At 41.0% G+C, this 18,736-nt stretch overlaps 3 protein-coding genes across 8 annotated transcripts; 2 read left to right on the top strand and 1 right to left on the bottom strand.

The window, feature by feature from the left end:
• Positions 1-1,983: 1,983 nt before the first annotated feature.
• Positions 1,984-6,948, bottom strand: LOC103976274 (transcriptional regulator STERILE APETALA-like). Its single transcript, XM_009391478.2, has 2 exons — positions 6,712-6,948; positions 1,984-3,114 (listed from the first exon to the last, which is right to left on the bottom strand). The coding sequence occupies exons 1-2, from the start codon at positions 6,946-6,948 to the stop codon at positions 1,984-1,986; spliced, it is 1,368 nt and encodes a 455-aa protein (XP_009389753.2).
• Positions 6,949-8,857: 1,909 nt separating this feature from the next.
• On the top strand, positions 8,858-12,974 carry LOC103975609 (alpha-1,6-mannosyl-glycoprotein 2-beta-N-acetylglucosaminyltransferase-like). 5 transcript variants are annotated; one of them, XM_065140610.1, is made up of 4 exons: positions 8,858-10,550; positions 10,933-11,113; positions 12,082-12,231; positions 12,484-12,974. In XM_065140610.1, the coding sequence occupies exon 1, from the start codon at positions 9,177-9,179 to the stop codon at positions 10,455-10,457; it is 1,281 nt and encodes a 426-aa protein (XP_064996682.1). In that variant the 5' UTR covers positions 8,858-9,176; the 3' UTR covers positions 10,458-10,550; positions 10,933-11,113; positions 12,082-12,231; positions 12,484-12,974. The 5 variants fall into 5 exon arrangements, with proteins under 5 accessions (XP_064996682.1, XP_064996679.1, XP_064996680.1 ...); XM_065140607.1 differs by having other exon boundaries at positions 10,933-11,130; XM_065140608.1 differs by having other exon boundaries at positions 10,933-11,130; positions 12,079-12,231.
• An 874-nt stretch (positions 12,975-13,848) lies between these two features.
• Positions 13,849-17,758, top strand: LOC135583370 (cytochrome b-c1 complex subunit 6-1, mitochondrial-like). Of its 2 annotated transcripts, XM_065138214.1 has the most exons (5): positions 13,849-13,953; positions 14,400-14,438; positions 14,913-14,997; positions 17,312-17,401; positions 17,483-17,758. In XM_065138214.1, coding segments are annotated over exons 2-5 (210 nt in total). In that variant the 5' UTR covers positions 13,849-13,953; positions 14,400-14,436; the 3' UTR covers positions 17,516-17,758. The 2 variants fall into 2 exon arrangements, with proteins under 2 accessions (XP_064994286.1, XP_064994285.1); XM_065138213.1 differs by lacking the exon at positions 13,849-13,953 and having other exon boundaries at positions 14,298-14,438.
• The last annotated feature ends 978 nt before the right edge of the window (positions 17,759-18,736 follow it).

Genomic DNA, 18,736 nt, shown 5'->3' with positions numbered 1-18,736 from the left:
TCTTGAACCCAAAATATATCTTATCATTTGACAAACAGAATACAGCACACTAGCATGGTCGACTAGTAGCACATCAGCTAGCTGCTTGGTGAGGTGACATAGCCTAATTGGTGAGGCATGTATCCTCCATCCTCCGATGCGATCGAATCTAGTCATGAATCATCTTTAATCTCTAATGTAATTGAATCCAATCATAAAGTGTCATATATATCCAACACAATCAAATCTGACCATAAAACATCTCATATCCCGATATAGTTAGAATCCAATTATGTAGTGTCCATTATCTTCGACAATATCAAATTTGAACACAAGTATCGTTCATGTTAGACTTAGATGAACGATATATCACCACTAGCTCAGATGCCTCGTCAACCCAACACATAGGAGTAATGACCGATATGGTTAGCATAACATGGCCAATCGTAATGTTCGACGATTCAAGCGACTTCTCACATCCAAATAATATTCGATAATCTCACAAAATTATTCTCGCAGATTTCATGATGATTACCAAAGACGTGGATATGACTCATGTATCTTAATTTACCTAAAGCTCTCTGAATTTTACATTATTATTTTTCAAAATTTGCTAACCTTAAGTGTGACACAAACTTACATGGAATATGAATTTCCAACCCAAAAAGCTTGTCATCGAGGAACAAATGAAATTACAGCCGAAAGGAATAATTGTTTCAAAAAGGAAAGTCCTCAAATGGAATCTAGTCGCTTTTTTTTTTTTTTACCATGTTTACGAATAAATAAAAACTTTCCATGATGACGTACCAAATCATGATTTTATAGAAATAACAAGTTCTTCTCCCGATTGGATTCACAAATTTTCTTATTGGGAAGATGCAAAATAACCAAAGGAATAAGAAGATACGAAACGGATTCAGTTTGAATATTTTCCTCACGTAAATAGTCTCAAAACGAAACATAAATAAGATGGCACCCAACGAGACAGCATAATACCATCAAAATAATCTCTTTCGGAGTGAGCTAAGTCAAAGCAACGTATTATTATTACCATCATACAATCAACCATGTCTCGTGCTGGAGTGGCTTCCCTTCTCATCCTATGTTTGCTGATCGCTGCTTCCAGTAAGATGTTATTCTTTTGAGTCTGTATTTTTTTTCCTTGTTACATTGAATACAAGACTTGCAGACACTGATGTGGTTTTTGCATTGGATGCAAGATTATTCTACTGCGCAGGATCTATGCTGTAAGGATCACCATAAATGGAATGGTACCGAGCATTGCTTGGGAGCCGCTGACAACGACGCCTGCAACACTTGGTGCATGTCAGACTGCAGGGGAGGAGAATGCAATGTTCGCGCCGGATTACACTACTGTCATTGCTACTGTTGATACATCACTGCTCCCGAGAGATGTAAACTGGATCATATCATTCAGAAGTTGTAGTCCATGTGAGTTTGATTATTCTATTATAATTACAAAAGATTAAGGTGAAGATATAGAGAGGGAAAGTGTCTTTTGCCGTAATACTTCACTCAAAATACTTAATAAAAACTCTTTAATTTATGTTCTATTTTACTTAATAAAAACTCTAAATCATTAGTTCAAAAATTGTTAACCATAAGATAATAATAATAATATACCTTTAATTTATGTTTTTATCCATATCCAATGTGAACCTAAAAGCAAGGGGATATGCAGCCTTGTTCCGATATCATCAAGATTACATAAAACCAAACCCTAATCATCGATGACATAAAACCCTAATCATCGATGACATAAAACCAAACCTTCTTCGCTTCCCCTTCCCTGTTTTTTCTTCCGAATGCTAACCCTCCGCCTGCACTCGTGCATCCGTCAGCAACTTCTTCTTGTTTATATGCGAAATAATCAATCATGCATTCATATCATCTGGTCTCTCAATCCCAAGCAAACAACATAACCATCACCGACAGCCAGTTCTATCTACTTCTGTAGACACTCGACCGCTTGTTCTCTTCTACTTACATGTCTCCAAAATCCCACAAGTGCAACCCGGTATCGGTGGCCCAAGCGGCGACGTAGCGGTCACTGGCAGCCACCACGACCGCCTCTCCTATCCGCTCCCTGAAGCTGTACAAGTACTCGCCGGTCGTCGCATCCCACATCCGGATTCGATCGGCAGAGTGCACCACTGCATAATTCCTGTTCATGCACACGCTCATCTCCCCCAGCTCATGCTGGTCCTCCGCCCTCCTCAACGTGCTAAACCTGCATATCTCCTGCAGTGCAGGCACCCAGTGCACCATGGCCAGGCCCCGCGAGTCCACTACGATCACCCGGTCCTCGCATGCGTCCACTGAGTCCACGACTGCGCCGTGCGGGAGCTCAAGCCGGATTACCATTGCTCCAGTGTCATTGAGATCCACGACCTCCATGATTGAATCGGTGAATCCGACCGCAAACCCTGGCTCCACGATCCTCACGCGGCCGACCAACGGACTGGACAAGTCAATGAGCATGTGCCATCCCAAGACTGCGTCGGGGTCCGTCAAGGTGCCACCCACGTAGACCAGCTGCTCGGTGGCGGCGTCCCAGACGCGCCAGGACCGGCCGGGAACGCCTGCGAACAAGCCCACCCACCACCGACCGTTTCCGGTGAAGTCGACCAGCGTTCCATCCTCCATAAGGTTCCCGACATGGGCCCGTTGGACGGAGCCAGCGATGCTGAGTCTCACCACATGGACGTCTCCATCCTGGGAAGCGAAGGCGAGGCGTTCGTCGGGTTCGGCGAGGACGATGCCTGAGATGGCCCGGGAGAAGCGACCGAGGCGGTCGAGGTGAGGGTTGGCCCAGTAGGTGGCGAGCAGCTGTCCAGCTGGGAGATCGAACAGGCAAACCGAACCGTTGAGGAAGCCGGCGGCGAGGTGGTCATCCGAGAGGGCAAGGCGGCGGCAGGAGAGGGCGACAGGGGACGATGGCAGCAGGTGAGAGTAGGCATAGCGACGGGCACGGAAGTTGGCGGCAGTGCGGTGGAGGCGGACGAACTCATCGCGCCACGACGGGGGCGAGCGATCCCGACTGGTCCAGACGCGACGGGTGAGATCTTGCCACAGGAGCTCCGAAAGGGAAGCGGCTCTCCACGTCGAGCAGACCTGCCAGTAATTTCCCCATATACTGAGTCTCATATATGGTGCAATCGTAGAAGCTGCAATAACTGTGAGCTTATTGATGTGCATTCAATGCAAAACTAGAATCAATTCAAGTTTCTTCAGAACTGAAAAGAAATCAGTAAAAGTGAACATGCAAGAGAGCTCCGCCTTAGCATCGATGCAAATTCCAGAAACCCTGCAGTGAAGACCATGCGTTAGAAGAAAAGTAGATCTTTGCTGACCCAATCTTACTCGAGCTTTGCATCCATTGATTCCTTAGCATGCAGAGTAAATTAGAGATTCATGGTGTAAATGACTGCAGATTCACAAACCAGCATGGCTATAAATTTTGAACACTCAACAAGAGAAAACCGTCTATTGGGTAGCTTTGCTTTTCTTACTTAATCTACAATGCTGCGAGACTAAAACTTACTGTACCTTTCTAATCCTTCCCTTCCATTTTCTTTTCTTGGATGAAAAGAAGAGCCGATGCTGTACGAGCATTTAGTAGATATGTACTTTGAACTAAAACTCAAAGTACCTTTCTCATCCTTCTGTTCAACTATTTGGATCAGGATATTAAATTACAAAGATCTGATGAATGTATTATCATTAATTTTAAATAAAATATTTTGATGAATAATTTAAATTTCAAGAAAGTTAATCGATCAATTATTCCATCAATCTTTACCTATCGAAGAAATTATGGCATAAGCTAAAAACCAAGCCATCAGAAAATGCCACCGAATTGGCATACGTATTTGAAAACACTTGACCAAATATTATTGCAAAATGGAGTGAAAGTTGTAAGCTTGAGTTGAAAGGCAATTTGATGCACAAGCAAGATGAATATTGTGAAATTAAACAAGCTTTACTACGTACATGTTCTAAGTTGTGGAAGAAAATTCAATTAACACACACACACGCACACTAAAGTAAGTAACACTAACTTGACATGTAGACGTATCGCATTTCCGTCACGCTAAACTATGATATCTGAGGTGGAAAATTTCTGGTATGGTTGCTTCAGAATGAGAGTCATGATGATCCAAAGAAAATTTCCATCCATATGCAACTTAAAGACAACACAAATGGATAATAAAGAGCGTGCGGCTTTTGCAGTGTACTTTTATGCCCCGTTCGAGTGATGCTGAGCCTCACTTGGCTAAGCAGTATGCCCATTAGACCAGCAGACTCTCTCTTTCCACTCCATACTTGGTCAGAAAATGGAGCTCATAGTTTAATGTCGATCGAGAGCTAGCAGAGACAGCAGCAGCTTTAAAACCCTTCTTCGTACAGCAGAAAAGGGAAGGCCAGAGTCACAAGTCAAAAGCAAAGAAAACAACGCATCGGAAATGAAGTCTATGGAGAACATACGAGCGGCTGCAGCTGCTTACCCGCTTAGTTCTATGGAAACCGAGACCACAAAGCGCAGCACTTGCCTTTCTCTCTGTCACCTATAAACCATTCCATGGCATGAGGTACGTCTTCCAACGTTGGAAGGTCCCATGATATCGTCGTTTGAAGAGAAGGCGGTTATATCCCTGATCGGGTTCTGCAACGGGTCAGCGAGAGTGCCGCCCGTCCATAAATAGTGGCTGTACCGCGCATGTAAGAGCCACCCAAAAGTTCGTCCTTGGTGGCGCAGGCACCACCGAAGGCCGCAAACTGTACTGCAGGTGAAGGGGCGAGCGACGTGCGATCGAGAAGCTGTCATTTCATTGACATCTTTTCATTAACATCTCTCTCTCTCTCTCTCTCTCTCTCTCTCTCTCTCTCTCTCTCTCTTTCCATACGAGTACTCTGATTCTGATTTCGTCTTGGCTATGTTCTTACATCCTACATCCTATCAACAAAAAGCAAACGACAAGCCTCGTCGGCAATGGCCACTGCAGGCAGTGAACAAGCTTTGGCAGAAAGGTTCTAATAAGAGCATTTGACATCCATGTAAGAGTGTCTGACCGCAATAAACGTAGCGGCCATCAAATAGACGTAAGAGGAAGATAAGGTAGTGGTCGATTATATTTTTCCCAGGCAAAAGAGCACGATAAGCGGAAGAAAGCATATTCTTTCCCGTTGAAAAGTGAAGATCTTAGAACGCACATATAGGTTCTAAGAACGAGATTGAAACATGGATGGAGAGGAGAAACTCGAAAATCAAAACAATGTTCAGAAAGTTGACGTATATTTAACATGATTTCACAATCAAAGCTAAGGCCCTTTTACGTCCTCTAGCTTGAGATATCCTCAAAGTCTTATACACATCCTTTCATGTAAGTCTCGAAGGATTTACTCCAGAAATTTTCTCTACATACTCTAGAGTTATTCATATTTTCTCTCACCATCTCTACATACTCTAGAAAGAAACCCACGAGCATCTAAATCCAAATTACATCTCTCCTCCCACTAAAACATCACAGCTTTTTCTTTCCCATAAAAACCTAGATATATGTAGGATATTTACAACAAAAAAAATCAAACCCTAATAATAATAAACAATTTTCTCCATTAGGACTCATTCCTTGTTTTCCAGAGACATCGGTTCTAAAAATTTTAAATATTTATCAATTCCAATACAAGAATAAAGTACTCTTTAGGTCCTTTTTCTTGGGGTGGGGCAAAGATACAGCCGCATAGCCTTCTTTCTGATCCCTTAAAGTGAACACTGTGGAGTCGGCCACCTTGCTCTTCGGCAAGGAAGAAAAAAGATGGCGAGCTGATGTGTTGACGGCCTCCAAATGGGGGTGGGGGTCTCAATCCTTGTTGTCTGATTAATAGTGGGCAGTGCCAGCGTGGGGGACAGATCGCGGCTACATCCATATTTAAGAATACGTTCATTATATCTCATCTATGAGTTCACAGATGAAATAATTTTGATAAAAAAAAGGAAGATGATATCAAGGCAAGATATGATTTTTAATCCATTCATATTTATGCAATGTTCTTTAATTTTAATTTTACGAGATGTTTGAGCTCATAAACATACTCGTTTTGTTCTAACAATTTAAGATTCTAGGATTCACAGTGATCCAAATCAAAATATTTATCTACAGAGGAGTTATATACGAGAGGGCAGGCGGGCTCTAATATTGAGGGCACCTGCGTCCCCCTCTGCGACTCTGCCGAGGGTTTCTTTCTGCGGCGGCTGAGCCGGCGGCTTAACGTAAGTAAACAAAGTAGCAGCGATGGTAATGGGTCGAGGTGAAGCACAGTATGAAGCAAGCGTCGAAAGAACGGAGTGCCACCATACACCGCCCACCACTGTCACGAGGCTCCGAACGAAACCTCGTCAGAAACAGATGGGAAAGCGAACAAAAGAGACGAGAAGAGAAAGCGAAAAGATGGAGAACCAGCAGAGGAGTGGAATGAGTGTCACGCAATATAAGTTTCCGCTGCAACTATAGAACAGCAAGTTTGTTCTCCCAATACTTTTACTTTCTGCAGTCTATTTCTCAGGTTCCATTGCTACAAAATCATTTCAACAACAACAGAAAGCAAGAAAATTGAAGGCCGAAAACAAAACCTAGTGTAACTGGAAAGAACAGTAGCAAAGAAAACTCGGTGTGCTCATATAGAAGAAGAAGAAGAGGAAGAAAGAACCTGGAACACAGCGACAACAGCAGGAGCGGCGGCCAACGGCCCAGCTGAGCTCGCTGCGTCGACGGCGACCTGGGTGGCGACGGCCTCGACGAAGTGCTCCGGCCAGACCACGTCAGCGGGCCTCGGCAGCGACAGCGAGGTGTCGCCAGTGCGGCGGCTGCCGAGGCTCACGGCTTCCTCTCCGACCTCTCCCTCGCTTCCGCCACCTCCCAGCAGACTCGGTGGCGACGTCGACATTGGCATAAGAGCCAACCGAAGGACAAGTTTTAGGACAGGGAGAAGAGGAGCGCACGAGAAGGCGACAGCGGGGGGACGGAGAGGATGGCGCACAAAACGCAGCGTTTTATAGGCGTGATTGCACCGTTTCTTTCGACTTCTGTTATGTATTCGTTGTTTCGGCTTAGTTTATGACTTTATTTATATCTTTTTCGGGCGATATATTTATTATTATATACCCGTTATTTTGTTTCATGGTGATGCGGTACAAAAGCAACGCGGCGTTATTTTCTAGTATATATATATAGCTAAGGCTCATTTTAGCTAGTGTTTTTTTTGTTAAGTCTCTATTTATTTATGTTTAAAATAAACCCCTCTCAATTTCAATTTATTTTAAAACAAGTCTTTTCACGATTTGCGGTGACCTTCCCTTGACATCCTTATAAAAGGAGGAGCCACTTAGCACCTATGGTGGTTAAGAAGGAACAATGGAGAGTCGGTCCCTCGAGCCCAAAGAAAAAATTACTAGTCGCATTGCGCGCTTCAGCATTTGGAGCTTCTCCCCAATCATGCCTTGGCTCACGTCCAGCACTGTCACTAGATCAATCAGGGCGTGAAAAGGGGCGAAGGATCCTATTGGTACTGCTATCACATTGAGAGCCACCACATAGCTTTGGTGCCTCCACTATTCTAAGAGTAGGGCTACCTGCGACATCATGCTCACAAGGACACCACCAACCCTGGACCTCGGTGTCGGTCGATGAAAGACTCCTCCATCAATGTAACTAGTAGATTGAGTGCTAGGGGCTGTAATGAGCCTATAGAACTCGTCATATCATTTCACGTCCTTCATCTCCTCGTCGTCGTAAGCTTCCTCGTCCTTGTCCTCGTTGGTTATTTCTGGTATAGGATTGAACTGCATACTCCCTCCCTGGTTGGGCTTCAACACAAACAATAGTGGTCGTCATCATCATAGACCTTAGCAGCAACAATAATGGTGACAACAATTCTTTTCTCTCTCGACCATCGTTCCCCGACTATACTAGTGTTTCGATTGTCGTCATTGGTAGTTCTCCTATTCATGTTCCAATTCTCCGTCTCTCCCATCGCCCTTTGCTTGACAACGAGTGCATCATCTTCTCAACGACGAAGAGCGAAGAACACCGGGAGGTGAAGCAGACGGAGCAGACAAGGCCACCGTGGCTCTTGATGTGGACAATAATATATGAAAAGTGAGAGGCATGAGAGCACTTCGTCGTGAAAACTAGTGTCTCCTCCTAGCTCGCCTTCACATGGTTAATTAGGTAATCGATTCATGTTTTCAAATCCACATATTATTATTTTTTTTAAAATTAAATTATATATATATATATATATATATTATATTAATAATTTATTACGAATCAACTTCTTGTTTGTTAGTGGACGAACAAGAGCAATATAATTCCTCCTCCCGCTGTGTGCCTCGTGAATGCATGTTTCTGCACCAATATGGGACTGATCGTGATTCTTGCAGCAGGAACAGAAGGTGAAGTGAACAGAGGCAATGTGACGGGGAGGGAGAGAGCTGCTTTAGCTGCCCATTTGCCTTCACCGGAAGGTCTCCTCCACGTGTAGTGTGGACGTGCCGCCGGTTCCATAAACTTGGAATTGGGCTCAATTGGTTCGAGAGGGTTATAATTGGGAAGGTCCAGTTTGTATGCTGTCTTGACGCATGTATTAAATAGCTGCAGAGAGTGGGTCCCGCTCAATTTGCACTGCTAACAACAATAATTTGTATCAACCATCCGTCAACCACCCAGAAATCTACCTGTCCTTCTGTCGAAGGAAAGAAGGATAAATCGCGGGCCCCATGTTTCTTCCCAAGTAATCACACATGGAAGGGGAGTCCGTTTCGGGAACAGTGTAGAAATAAAGCAAATGCTCTTGGCTACCCGTCCGTTGGGTTCTTCCTCGTGGACTTGCTCCTCCTACTCCTTGTGTGGTTTCGTGGAAGTAGTCCGCAGCTCCTCCGTCCGCCGCCTCCCGAGATCTTTTCCGCAGCTCGGTCGCCTCTCCATCGATTCATCGCCGCGTTGACTTCCTCCGCTTCTCCCTTCGGTCTATGTAGCCCTTTGCTCCACCGGTTTATCCACCACCTCGGGGTTCCCAAGATTCTCGCAGCTGTAGTTCTCGATTCCTTTTACCTCCTTCGATTTCTCTTCTTTGACGTGTTCTTGCGAGATTAGGGGCTGAGAATTGCACAATCCATGGCCTTTTACAAGAGATCTCGGGCGGCGAGAGACGCCCTGCCGTTGCGGCGGGTGCTCCCTTTGGTCCTTGTAGTCCTCGCCTCCGTGCTGTTCGTGGTCTTCATGCTTAAGAATCGAGCTGTCGCCGGTCCCTCCTCTTTCCCCTTCGCGAACCTGGGAAACCCTGCAACTATTTTAGCGGATCCTAGTTTCAAGCTCAAGCTGCCGAAGCAGACCCTCCTCTCTGTCTCCTTGGATCAGCGGAACAGATTGCCCCCCAGGAACACGGATCTCTTCCCCACCCTGGCCAAGGACCATACAAAGATTGTCCTTTACGTCCACAACCGCCCCCGGTACCTCCGGGCGGTCGTCCGGAGCCTCGCCGGCGTGGAGGGCATCGGCGAGACGCTGCTGATCGTGAGCCACGATGGATACTTCCCCGAGATGGACGGCATCGTCCGGGGCATCCGGTTCTGCCAGGTGAAGCAAATTTTTGCGCCCTACTCGCCGCACCTGTTCCCCGACAGCTTCCCGGGCGTCTCCCTGGGCGATTGCCACGACAAGGACGACCCCGCTGCGAAGAAGTGCAACGGGACGGCTGACCAGTACGGCAACCACCGGTCGCCGAGGATAGTGTCGCTGAAGCACCACTGGTGGTGGATGATGAACACTGTGTGGGATGGGATGGAGGAGACCAGGGGATTCGACGGTCACATTCTTTTCATCGAGGAGGACCATTACATCTACCCGAATGCTTACCGGAACCTTCAGCTGCTCGTAGGAGTAAAGCCCACGAAATGCCCCGAGTGCTACGCTACCAACTTGGCCCCGTCTGATGTGAACTTTAAGGGAGAAGCGACGGATATGCTGATAGCTGAGAAGATTGGCAATATGGGTTACGCCTTCAACAGGACTGTTTGGAGAAAGATACATGCTAAGGCGAAGGAGTTCTGCTCCTTTGATGAGTATAACTGGGACATTACGATGTGGGCTACTGTCTACCCTTCGTTTGGAGCCCCTGTTTACACTCTGAGAGGTCCCCGGACAAGTGCCGCCCACTTTGGGAAATGCGGACTGCATCAGGGGCAAGGGAAGAGTGGCGCGTGCATTGACAATGGCAAAGCAAGCTTTCAGCTAGACGAGATCGATAAAATTCTTAACATAAAGCCGGATTGGCAGGTGCACATCATCAAGAAACAGAGTGGTTACCAAGCAGGTTTTAAGGGTTGGGGAGGCTGGGGTGATTGGAGGGACCGAGAGCTTTGTTTGAGTTTTGCTTACATGTATCATGTCGTGTAAGCAGATGAACTCTGGCATCCTGAGATTTTCCAAGCTCTTGAGAGCGTCATGTTTTATCCATGCTGTGTCTGATTTATACACAGATTTATTGAGGTACAAGATATCACTGTCTGTACCACTGAGGACTTCTTTTCTTGTATCTTTATGCAAAATTAATTAGTCCATCAACTTGTGGAACTTAATTCAGTCTTTTTCTTTTGTATTGCTTGTCTATTTCAATTGAAACTTTTTCATATAGTGGTAGCGTCAACAACGCAATATACTTAGCCTTTTTCTAAAAAGCTATAGTCCTTCTGAAGTTGATGGAACTATGAGAGCTAGAAGCAAATTATCAATGCCTGTTGTCCTTGGGACTAGTTAGCTCACAGTCTAGTTCGCTTTGCTGTTTATATGTTTCTTGAGTTAGCTTTTCTTCCATCTCTTGCTTGAGTTAAGAATGTTTAGTAGCTCTTTACTCCATTTCTTGTTGTTCTAGAAGGATTTGCAGGGCAAGTCTGTTTTTGCCAATGGACTATGGAGAAGTGATTTCTTTAATCATTGAAAAGTAGTGATATATGATTAAGGCAACTGACTAAAATGAGGAGCAGAAGCAACTGCTTGGGAGAAAGGCCCTCTGTTGAGAGCAGTTAGCAAATATTTTGTATGACATGGATATGGTAAGCATTGAACAAAGGTATGCATCTCATTCGTTATTTTGTTTTTCGGTGAAAATTGCCATTGATATGGTAGGAAACTAGAATAGCTAGCTTTTCCATGTGATATAATAAAATTTCTCAACATAAAGTTATAATCATTGAAATGTTGTTCATCTTTAAGCATGTGGAAGTCCATTTGAAGACCTAAGATGGAATATGTTTGGGTATGAATAATTGCCACTGACTTTTCAGACCATATATTTAGCCACTAAATTGCCCCAGAAAATTACACAAAGTAATTGGAGTACATTTCTTATATTTCATGCAATCAAAATTCCAAAATTTCCACATAATTCTGTCATCAGATGATGTTGAATTTCTTAAACAACACTGGCAAGCTGGTTAAAAATTGTTGTTGAACAATTTGAGTTGTAATGTTTGATCTATACAATTTTGTTAACATAATTGTCAACTTTTTAGGTGAATGAATTTACAATCTGGTTTAGGAGTAATCATACATGAATTAAGAACAGCTGCAAAGTAGAATGCGAACATCAAAAGTCAATGATGAAGAACAAAAATTAAGGCTGATCCATCTATTGGAAAGTTGCTTGCTGCACCATATATGATATTTGTAGCAAACATTTACTTTTAGACTTTTGCCAATCAGAAACATTGACAATTATATATGGAATTCTTTAGGCTGATAGATGCTTGGCTAAATCCCCTCATAGAGCACTCCAGCTTACTGGCTTTTGCAATTTGTAATTACTAATTTCTGCACTCTTGCCCTTTAATATACATAACCACCTATTAACATATATTACTTCCAAACAACTTACGAGCTGAACACACTAGAATTTAATCTTTGGTCTGTGGGTGCTGTCATAAACAAAGTAATGACACTAAGCAGGAGGCAGCAGTTGCCTCTTCTTCCAGATTGACCTGCATAAATATTTTCCATGTATTTATATGGGATGCTGCAGCAGGTTCTAGCAGACTTCTTGTCGAGCACTCTTCATCTCGTACCACAGCACTCTTCATCTTGCACCACTAGCTGAAGGATCAATTACACTCCAGATCATTCCCAGAATGGAATTTATAGGGACTGCAATGCAGATTGTTCCTCTTGAATTCAGGTATTCTAGTTCCTAAAGTCATACACTGAAAAATTATCCAAAGAGAACGCTTGCTTTATTGCATGTTGCTAATTTCATCTTTGGTGCACACGGAGATGAAAATTTGCAATCGACTTAAACAATTTAGTAGAATTTCATTTGATGTGTTTGGGAATACAAAAATTTCATCATTTAATGCTTGAAACTATGAATCTAAGATCAGTTGTATTCAATAAGAAAAAAACAAAAATATAATGAGATGCCAATTTGCAGATTCATCCATCCAACACAGGGAATCCAAGAGGCTTTGTGCAGCAGATGTTCCACTACACTTAACAGAAGGCCTTGGTTTTTATGCTATCCAAAGCTTGCAATGATCATAAACGGCACTGTAGAGTAGCTCAGATAAACGGAGAAATCATTTTTCATTGTTCTAGCTGAGTTTCCCTCCATTACCATACAGGTAGGAGAAGATCTTTCTTCATTGGCTCGGTTCTGATAGAACTGAACTTATGGTTCATCATCAAACAAGCACTCTTCTTATGCCACAAGCCTTTCTCATATGATTGTGTTATCTCTAAGACTCCTTATCTGCCTGGAGATGGTTCAATTTGATGTGCTGTTGTTGTAAATAGCTTTTCTATAATGTCCAGTGAGGATGTCAAATAAAGGTCTGTTCTTCCATATGTGAAAACATTCATTTGACTGTAAGCTTAGTGTTCTCCTTCAGCTGAACTCTAGCAAGAGATTTCCATGATGTGCAAGTCTCATTCTGCATCAGCTATAATTGATCTATTTTTTTCTCAGATATTCTTGTTCAATGTGGTCTCCACCAACAACTCTTCAATTGGAGACCTTAATAAGAGTTTTCTTTAATGAGACATCCTGTGCCAGTTTAATGGATCTCAGCTTTGTTGTATGTGTTAAAACTTCTTATATGCAATCTAAATAATGGAAGAAAACTTAATTTATTTACAAAAACAGTGAGCACAATGTTATTTTTACAAAGTACATTACAAAAGTAATACTCATTATCACTGTTCATCATTAGTCAATAATATATATATATATATATATATAATCTTTTTAATGGATTCAATCATCATAAGAGAGTTATGTATGAATTAATTATATATTATCCTTTTAATTAGTTATTTTTAATATTATGATCTTTATATTTTTAAAAATTATATTAAGATCTCTATATTTATAAAAGTGAAACATTTAACTTTGTTATTTTAATAAATTATTTTTCTCTTTCTTGATTTTTAATCCTATAAAATTATCTTTTTAATCATGTATAAGGATCTTAATATTTGATTTTTATAAATATAAAGATCCTAATATAATTTTTAAAATTATAAATATCGAAACTCTAAAAATAATTAATTACAGGAGTTAATATATAATTAGTCTACATAGTGAGGATTGGCTCTTTTCCTGAGTCCTGGCTGGAACGAGACACTGGAACTCCACCTGGTCGATGCCGAACTAGTTGTATGTCGTGGATAAAATCGCGCTAGATTTCTGATCACCGGTCGAACTCGAGTCCAAGCAAAGGCAATTCGGCGATTGATTGGATCAAGCAAACTGGTTTTAGTCGTTGCAGCGAACCGAACGGAGACTTAACCAAACCGTACCACATGAACCGGGACTTTAGACGCGTGTCAGCCGGTCTTTACTCATCCCTATTTCTCCTCGACGGGCTGCGGTGCCGTCTCTTCCTCGCCATCTCTCTCTAGGGTAAAGCCCGCCCTGTTCCTCTTCTTCTGTTTCTATCTCCATGCTTTTCGTCGTTTTGCCTGTTCGTTTTTGTGGTTTTAATTTGGTTTTGTGATGTAAACTTATGGACTGATGTTCAAAACCCCACGCATGTCATTTCGTAGGCCATTCGAGTGGATCTTTTGCTGGGATCATCAACGTCGTTGATAATTCTTTTTTATTTGGTTTTGCGTGATAGATTTGCCGGCGTTTTCCTTGATTTCAGATCAAATTGTTTTTTTTAGGTTTTTTGTTGAACTGATCTTCAAAGCCGATTTTTTATCGGTTTTTGTAGGCAATTCGAGTTGATTTTCTGCTGCGAACATCGATCTTGTTGATAAATTGTTTCTGAATGTAGCCATGGGCCGGTAGGTGTTTACTTCTGCTGACGGGTGGAAATTATGGTTTCTGTATTTCGATCTGTGCAGGTCGACGAGAGAACATCATTATCTTTTCTCATCCACAATGTGAGTATAGCCATTTTGTACTGTATTTTCAGGTCGGTATCTTGTGATATCTTCTTAAGAGATGTGAACAATCAAACATACGATTGTTCTTAGCTGTCTACCTTGTCGACGCCTTTTTTTCCATAATTTGATGAGGTTAAACCCTAGGTTTGATTTGAAATGTAAATTTGTTTATCTAGTCTCGCTTGTGTTAGAAAAGACATATAAAATAGAATTATTTGAATAATTTAAGAAGGGGATTTCATCAGCAAAGTTGCTCAAGCAATTTAGGAATATTGTCATTCTTCAAGTTCTTGGGTTAAAAATAAAGCTTGATAAGTGGACTTTTGGTTTTATCATTTAACCACTTGGTAAATATAATTTCAGGAAGGCCTTTATCAACCTCTCATATTCATTTAGGTTACCTGCTAATGTAAGACTACATTTCTTTTGAATCTAAATACTAGATTAAAAATGGCTGTTTACTTGATTCAGGGCAGACGAAGAGCTTGCGGATCCAAAGAAATATCTCGAGGACTCATGCAAGCCAAAGTGTGCAAGACCCTTACACGCATATCAGGTGCTTTAAGCTTCGTTGCAAATAATTCCAGTTGCATATTTCTTGTTACATCTTGTCAGTGGTCATAATTTGTAATTTTGAGTTTTTGTCTGAGCTTCATATGCCTAATGGTTATAAAAGGCATCTTACTGAAAAGTTTTGTGACATTTCATATATATGTCATGGTAGATTATCAAAGCTGGGTTAGTATAGCACTATAGCTTCCTAAATTGTTTGTTTGATAGAAGCAAGTACTAGGTAGAATGTTGCAATTATATGTTGAAAACCATACCCGCCCAAATTGCCATGAGTAGCATGATGTTTCAAGGATCTTTTCTTTGAATTGGTGCTTTATAATTCCTTTTATTCTGAAATATTAGGGTTCTCTACATTGTGAAAGTTGTGAAAAGCAGCCAAGGCTGTACCTAAACAGTTGGGGATGTGAAGTTTCTCAAAGAAAACAAAATCATGAGAGTAATTACGGGATATGAAAGAGAGATCGTTAGATGTAAGCGAACTATTAACAAAGGGAACTGCAAAAGAAAAAAAGAAAGAAGAAGACACGTGAATAAGTATTCTTCCTGCCCTTTATCATGTTCTATATTTTAACAAGTTAATGTGAAGTGATAATTTTTGGAGGAATGGAAGTGTAAATTCATACTGTAGTGATATTTGGAAAAATTGAAATTTAAATTCATGTCCACATATTAACATCTTTGATTAATCTTTATACTTAATATGATTCCTAGGTAATCAGGTCATTTTCTAATCATGCCCATGTACTGTTTGCCGCCATGTCACTTACATGTCATGACATCAGCAGTTGTATCTAAGTTGTTACTAATTGTCCTTGATGCAATCTGGAAGGACAGCTCATCTAACTGGAAGTAATTAGATTTATTTATTTATTTTCATTAGAATAGATTAGATTAGCTTATTGTATATATTTGTGAACAGATTGAGATGAGATAAAGGTTTTGTTTGGATAGGAAAAATCAGGAGCCCAGATTAGGCTTTGAGATGTTGGTTTTTCTTTTTTCTATTAAATTGATAGCTGCTTCCATAACCAGAGTTTTAAAAAAAGTTGCATTTTTTTCTGTGGACAATGAGGCCTTCATCAGATTTCCTCCTACTTTTTCTTCACTTTCATCAATTGGATCTCTCTCTCTCTCTCTCTCTCTCTCTCTCTCTCTCTCTCTCTCTCTCTCCATATCCCTCTACCTATTCATATTTCCTGTTTCCTATCAGATATCAAATTTTCACTGCTTGATTTAACCACAGCAATATCTGCAATCTGCAGATTGAAGGGTATTCAAAACTTCTCAACATCAACAATCTTCTTATTTTGGCCTGATTAATTGCTGCAACCTTCCTATACAAGTTGTGACAACATTTCATTACTTCAGTATCTGTGGAATCATCACAAAAGAGTTCAGTGTGCAATTTATGGCAATTCTGCACCAATCTGTAACAAAGAATTTAATTTTACCTGCGGTCCAGGTCATCTTGCATCTTTCTTTAAATTGGTGCTCTCTTCTTTATTGGAATATCCTGTTAAAATGATACAGGTTGTGGAAAGCTGTCACTTAGAAATGACATGAAGAATCTTAGATCTGATGAAGAGGCCACAGCTTTTTACTGGATAGAACTAGGAAGCTTGAAAATGGGCATGCATCAGGCCCATGTGATTATGGTGCATCATAACTAGAGGATTTTCCCTCTTAAAAGTGTTTGGACCTTGACCGTTCTCGCTTAAAAAGTAAACAAAATAAAAGTGGGAAATTGAATGATAGTGTGATGATTAAATGAGTGAGCAATAGATTAACTTTGATATGACTATTCCTGGTGACTTGAAATATGAGAATTACTCGAGGCAGCTTAAACATAATAAGATTTCTCTGGTTAAGGACCTCATTCCAAACTTTGTTACAATTGAAAGTTACTAGTGTCTTTATCTAGCTCCAAGAAAACCAAATTTGAAATTGGTTTTTGGATATTCTTTCATAGGTTACCTGTTTTGGCTTCTACTGTTGTTGTTTTCTCAGTTATTGTATCTTTTTCTCTAGGTGGCAATATTCTTGTTCGTGGTCAAAACTTACAACAATAACCACTAATAGATCCATGTCTGATGTGTTGTGGTCATTATTTGTTCCAAACTGATAAACCAAGCTGCTCATGATCTCAAAGAATTGTTATCAGACATGCTTTTTAAGATTACATCAAAATCCAATCTTATCTTAAAGAATACCTTCTGCATCTGATCATTCACTAGTTTTGTCTTTTGTCTTTCTTTCTTTGTTTGCAACCATTTAGTACGATCCCATTTATCCTGCAGGCATGTGTTCGGAGGATCAAAGGGGATGAAAGTGGGCACAAGCATTGCACAGGGCAATACTTCGACTACTTTTCCTGTGTTGATAACTGTGTAAGCAGGCTCTATTTTCTTGTGGTTCTTGCAGTAAGCTTGTTTCCTATTCTTGGCTGATGTGTCTTCCCTGATGTGCAGGTTGCACCAAAGCTTTTCCCTAAGCTGAAATGATGTGACACGCACAGCGCATGATCTACTTTTCATCATCTGCAATAAAAGCCTAGTCATTTGGCTTCATAAGTGCACTGCAGGTAGCGGTTGGCCTACCTCTAACGGTCATTTTGTTCTCTACGGCAAAATCCATTTTTTTTGGGTTTATTGACTTGTAGACAACAAGAATTGTAGTCCTTATGACAATGTTGTTGGTGGTGTTATATTGGTACATTTAATCTACGATGCTTTCTCTGGGTAGCATATCACTTTACGCTATTAATTTTTAAATTATAGAGATTGATAGGAGAAATATTTATCTCAATTAGGGCTCCTGGTTAGAGTTCGATTGAGCCACATGAATATCCCTTGAATATAAACTATCAAGGGATATTTTGCTTATATTGATGAATAATTTTTGTTGTTAATTCTATTATAAAAGTTCTTTTGATCATAATAATCATCACGATTATACTTTGAGATCATCATCTTTTATTTCATTATTGACTTAGTATCAAAGGGATGATATCGAAATACTAATCTTATCTTAGTTTTTTTGGAGGTTGATATTAGGACTTACACTTGAACTTCTTTGGTTGTGCCCAAAGATCTTTTATACACATGAGCTTGAATCAAGTTTGATTGATCTTATCATTATCAATATCTTTCATAACAAAGATGAATAATTAGCGAAGCATACAATAGCTTAAAAATGGATCGATATTAGAAATAATTAAATAAATAGTCAACAAATGAGGTTAATCCACATACTTTTTTAAAAGCTACTGGGTAAAATATAATTAAAAAGTGTTTATATATATATCTCAATGATATCATCTCATTTCTCGTACATTGTGAGTTAAAATGGTGCTAATTTTGTTGCTGGATGGGGCGAAATTGAAGTATATTTTTTGCCCTTTACAGAATCCACTGACTTTTATTTGACGTGAGCAATTTAGAACACCACAAAGGGGTGCATACCTCGTGACCACTGAAAAGTTTCAGGGCCGTCTACTGTACTGATATTTTTCTTTTCTTAAATATATGGAAACTAATAAAAGAAGTGCCTCGTGACTCGTGCGACGCCTTGCGATATTTCTTTCCGGAACGCCGCGGGGTCGAACGGCGTTCGTAGGGTTCGATTGGCTTTGGCATTTTGGTAAGCACCTTCGCGTCGCTTGTGGAACGATAGAGAGGCGGGTCTACTTCTCAATCTGCTCCTCCTTTGTTCGTTCTACATTT

Source organism: Musa acuminata, chromosome BXJ3-2, assembly GCF_036884655.1.
Source record: "Musa acuminata AAA Group cultivar baxijiao chromosome BXJ3-2, Cavendish_Baxijiao_AAA, whole genome shotgun sequence".
Classification (NCBI taxonomy): Eukaryota; Viridiplantae; Streptophyta; class Magnoliopsida; order Zingiberales; family Musaceae; genus Musa; species Musa acuminata.
Note: the sequence above shows the minus strand (reverse complement) of the source record. Positions and strands in the feature narration are given on the sequence as shown.

Bases quoted from the DNA above. Each gene is read 5' to 3' on its own strand.
- LOC103976274 (XM_009391478.2), bottom strand. From the start codon at position 6,948: ATGTCGACGTCGCCACCGAGTCTGCTGGGAGGTGGCGGAAGCGAGGGA. The intron at 3,115-6,711 runs GTTCTTTCTTCC...AATTACTGGCAG, and splicing joins CTGTTGTCGCTGTGTTCCAG to GTCTGCTCGACGTGGAGAGC.
- LOC103975609 (XM_065140606.1), top strand. From the start codon at position 9,177: ATGGCCTTTTACAAGAGATCTCGGGCGGCGAGAGACGCCCTGCCGTTG.
- LOC135583370 (XM_065138214.1), top strand. The intron at 14,998-17,311 runs GTGCTTTAAGCT...TTTATCCTGCAG, and splicing joins GACCCTTACACGCATATCAG to GCATGTGTTCGGAGGATCAA. The intron at 17,402-17,482 runs GTAAGCAGGCTC...CCTGATGTGCAG, and splicing joins TTTCCTGTGTTGATAACTGT to GTTGCACCAAAGCTTTTCCC.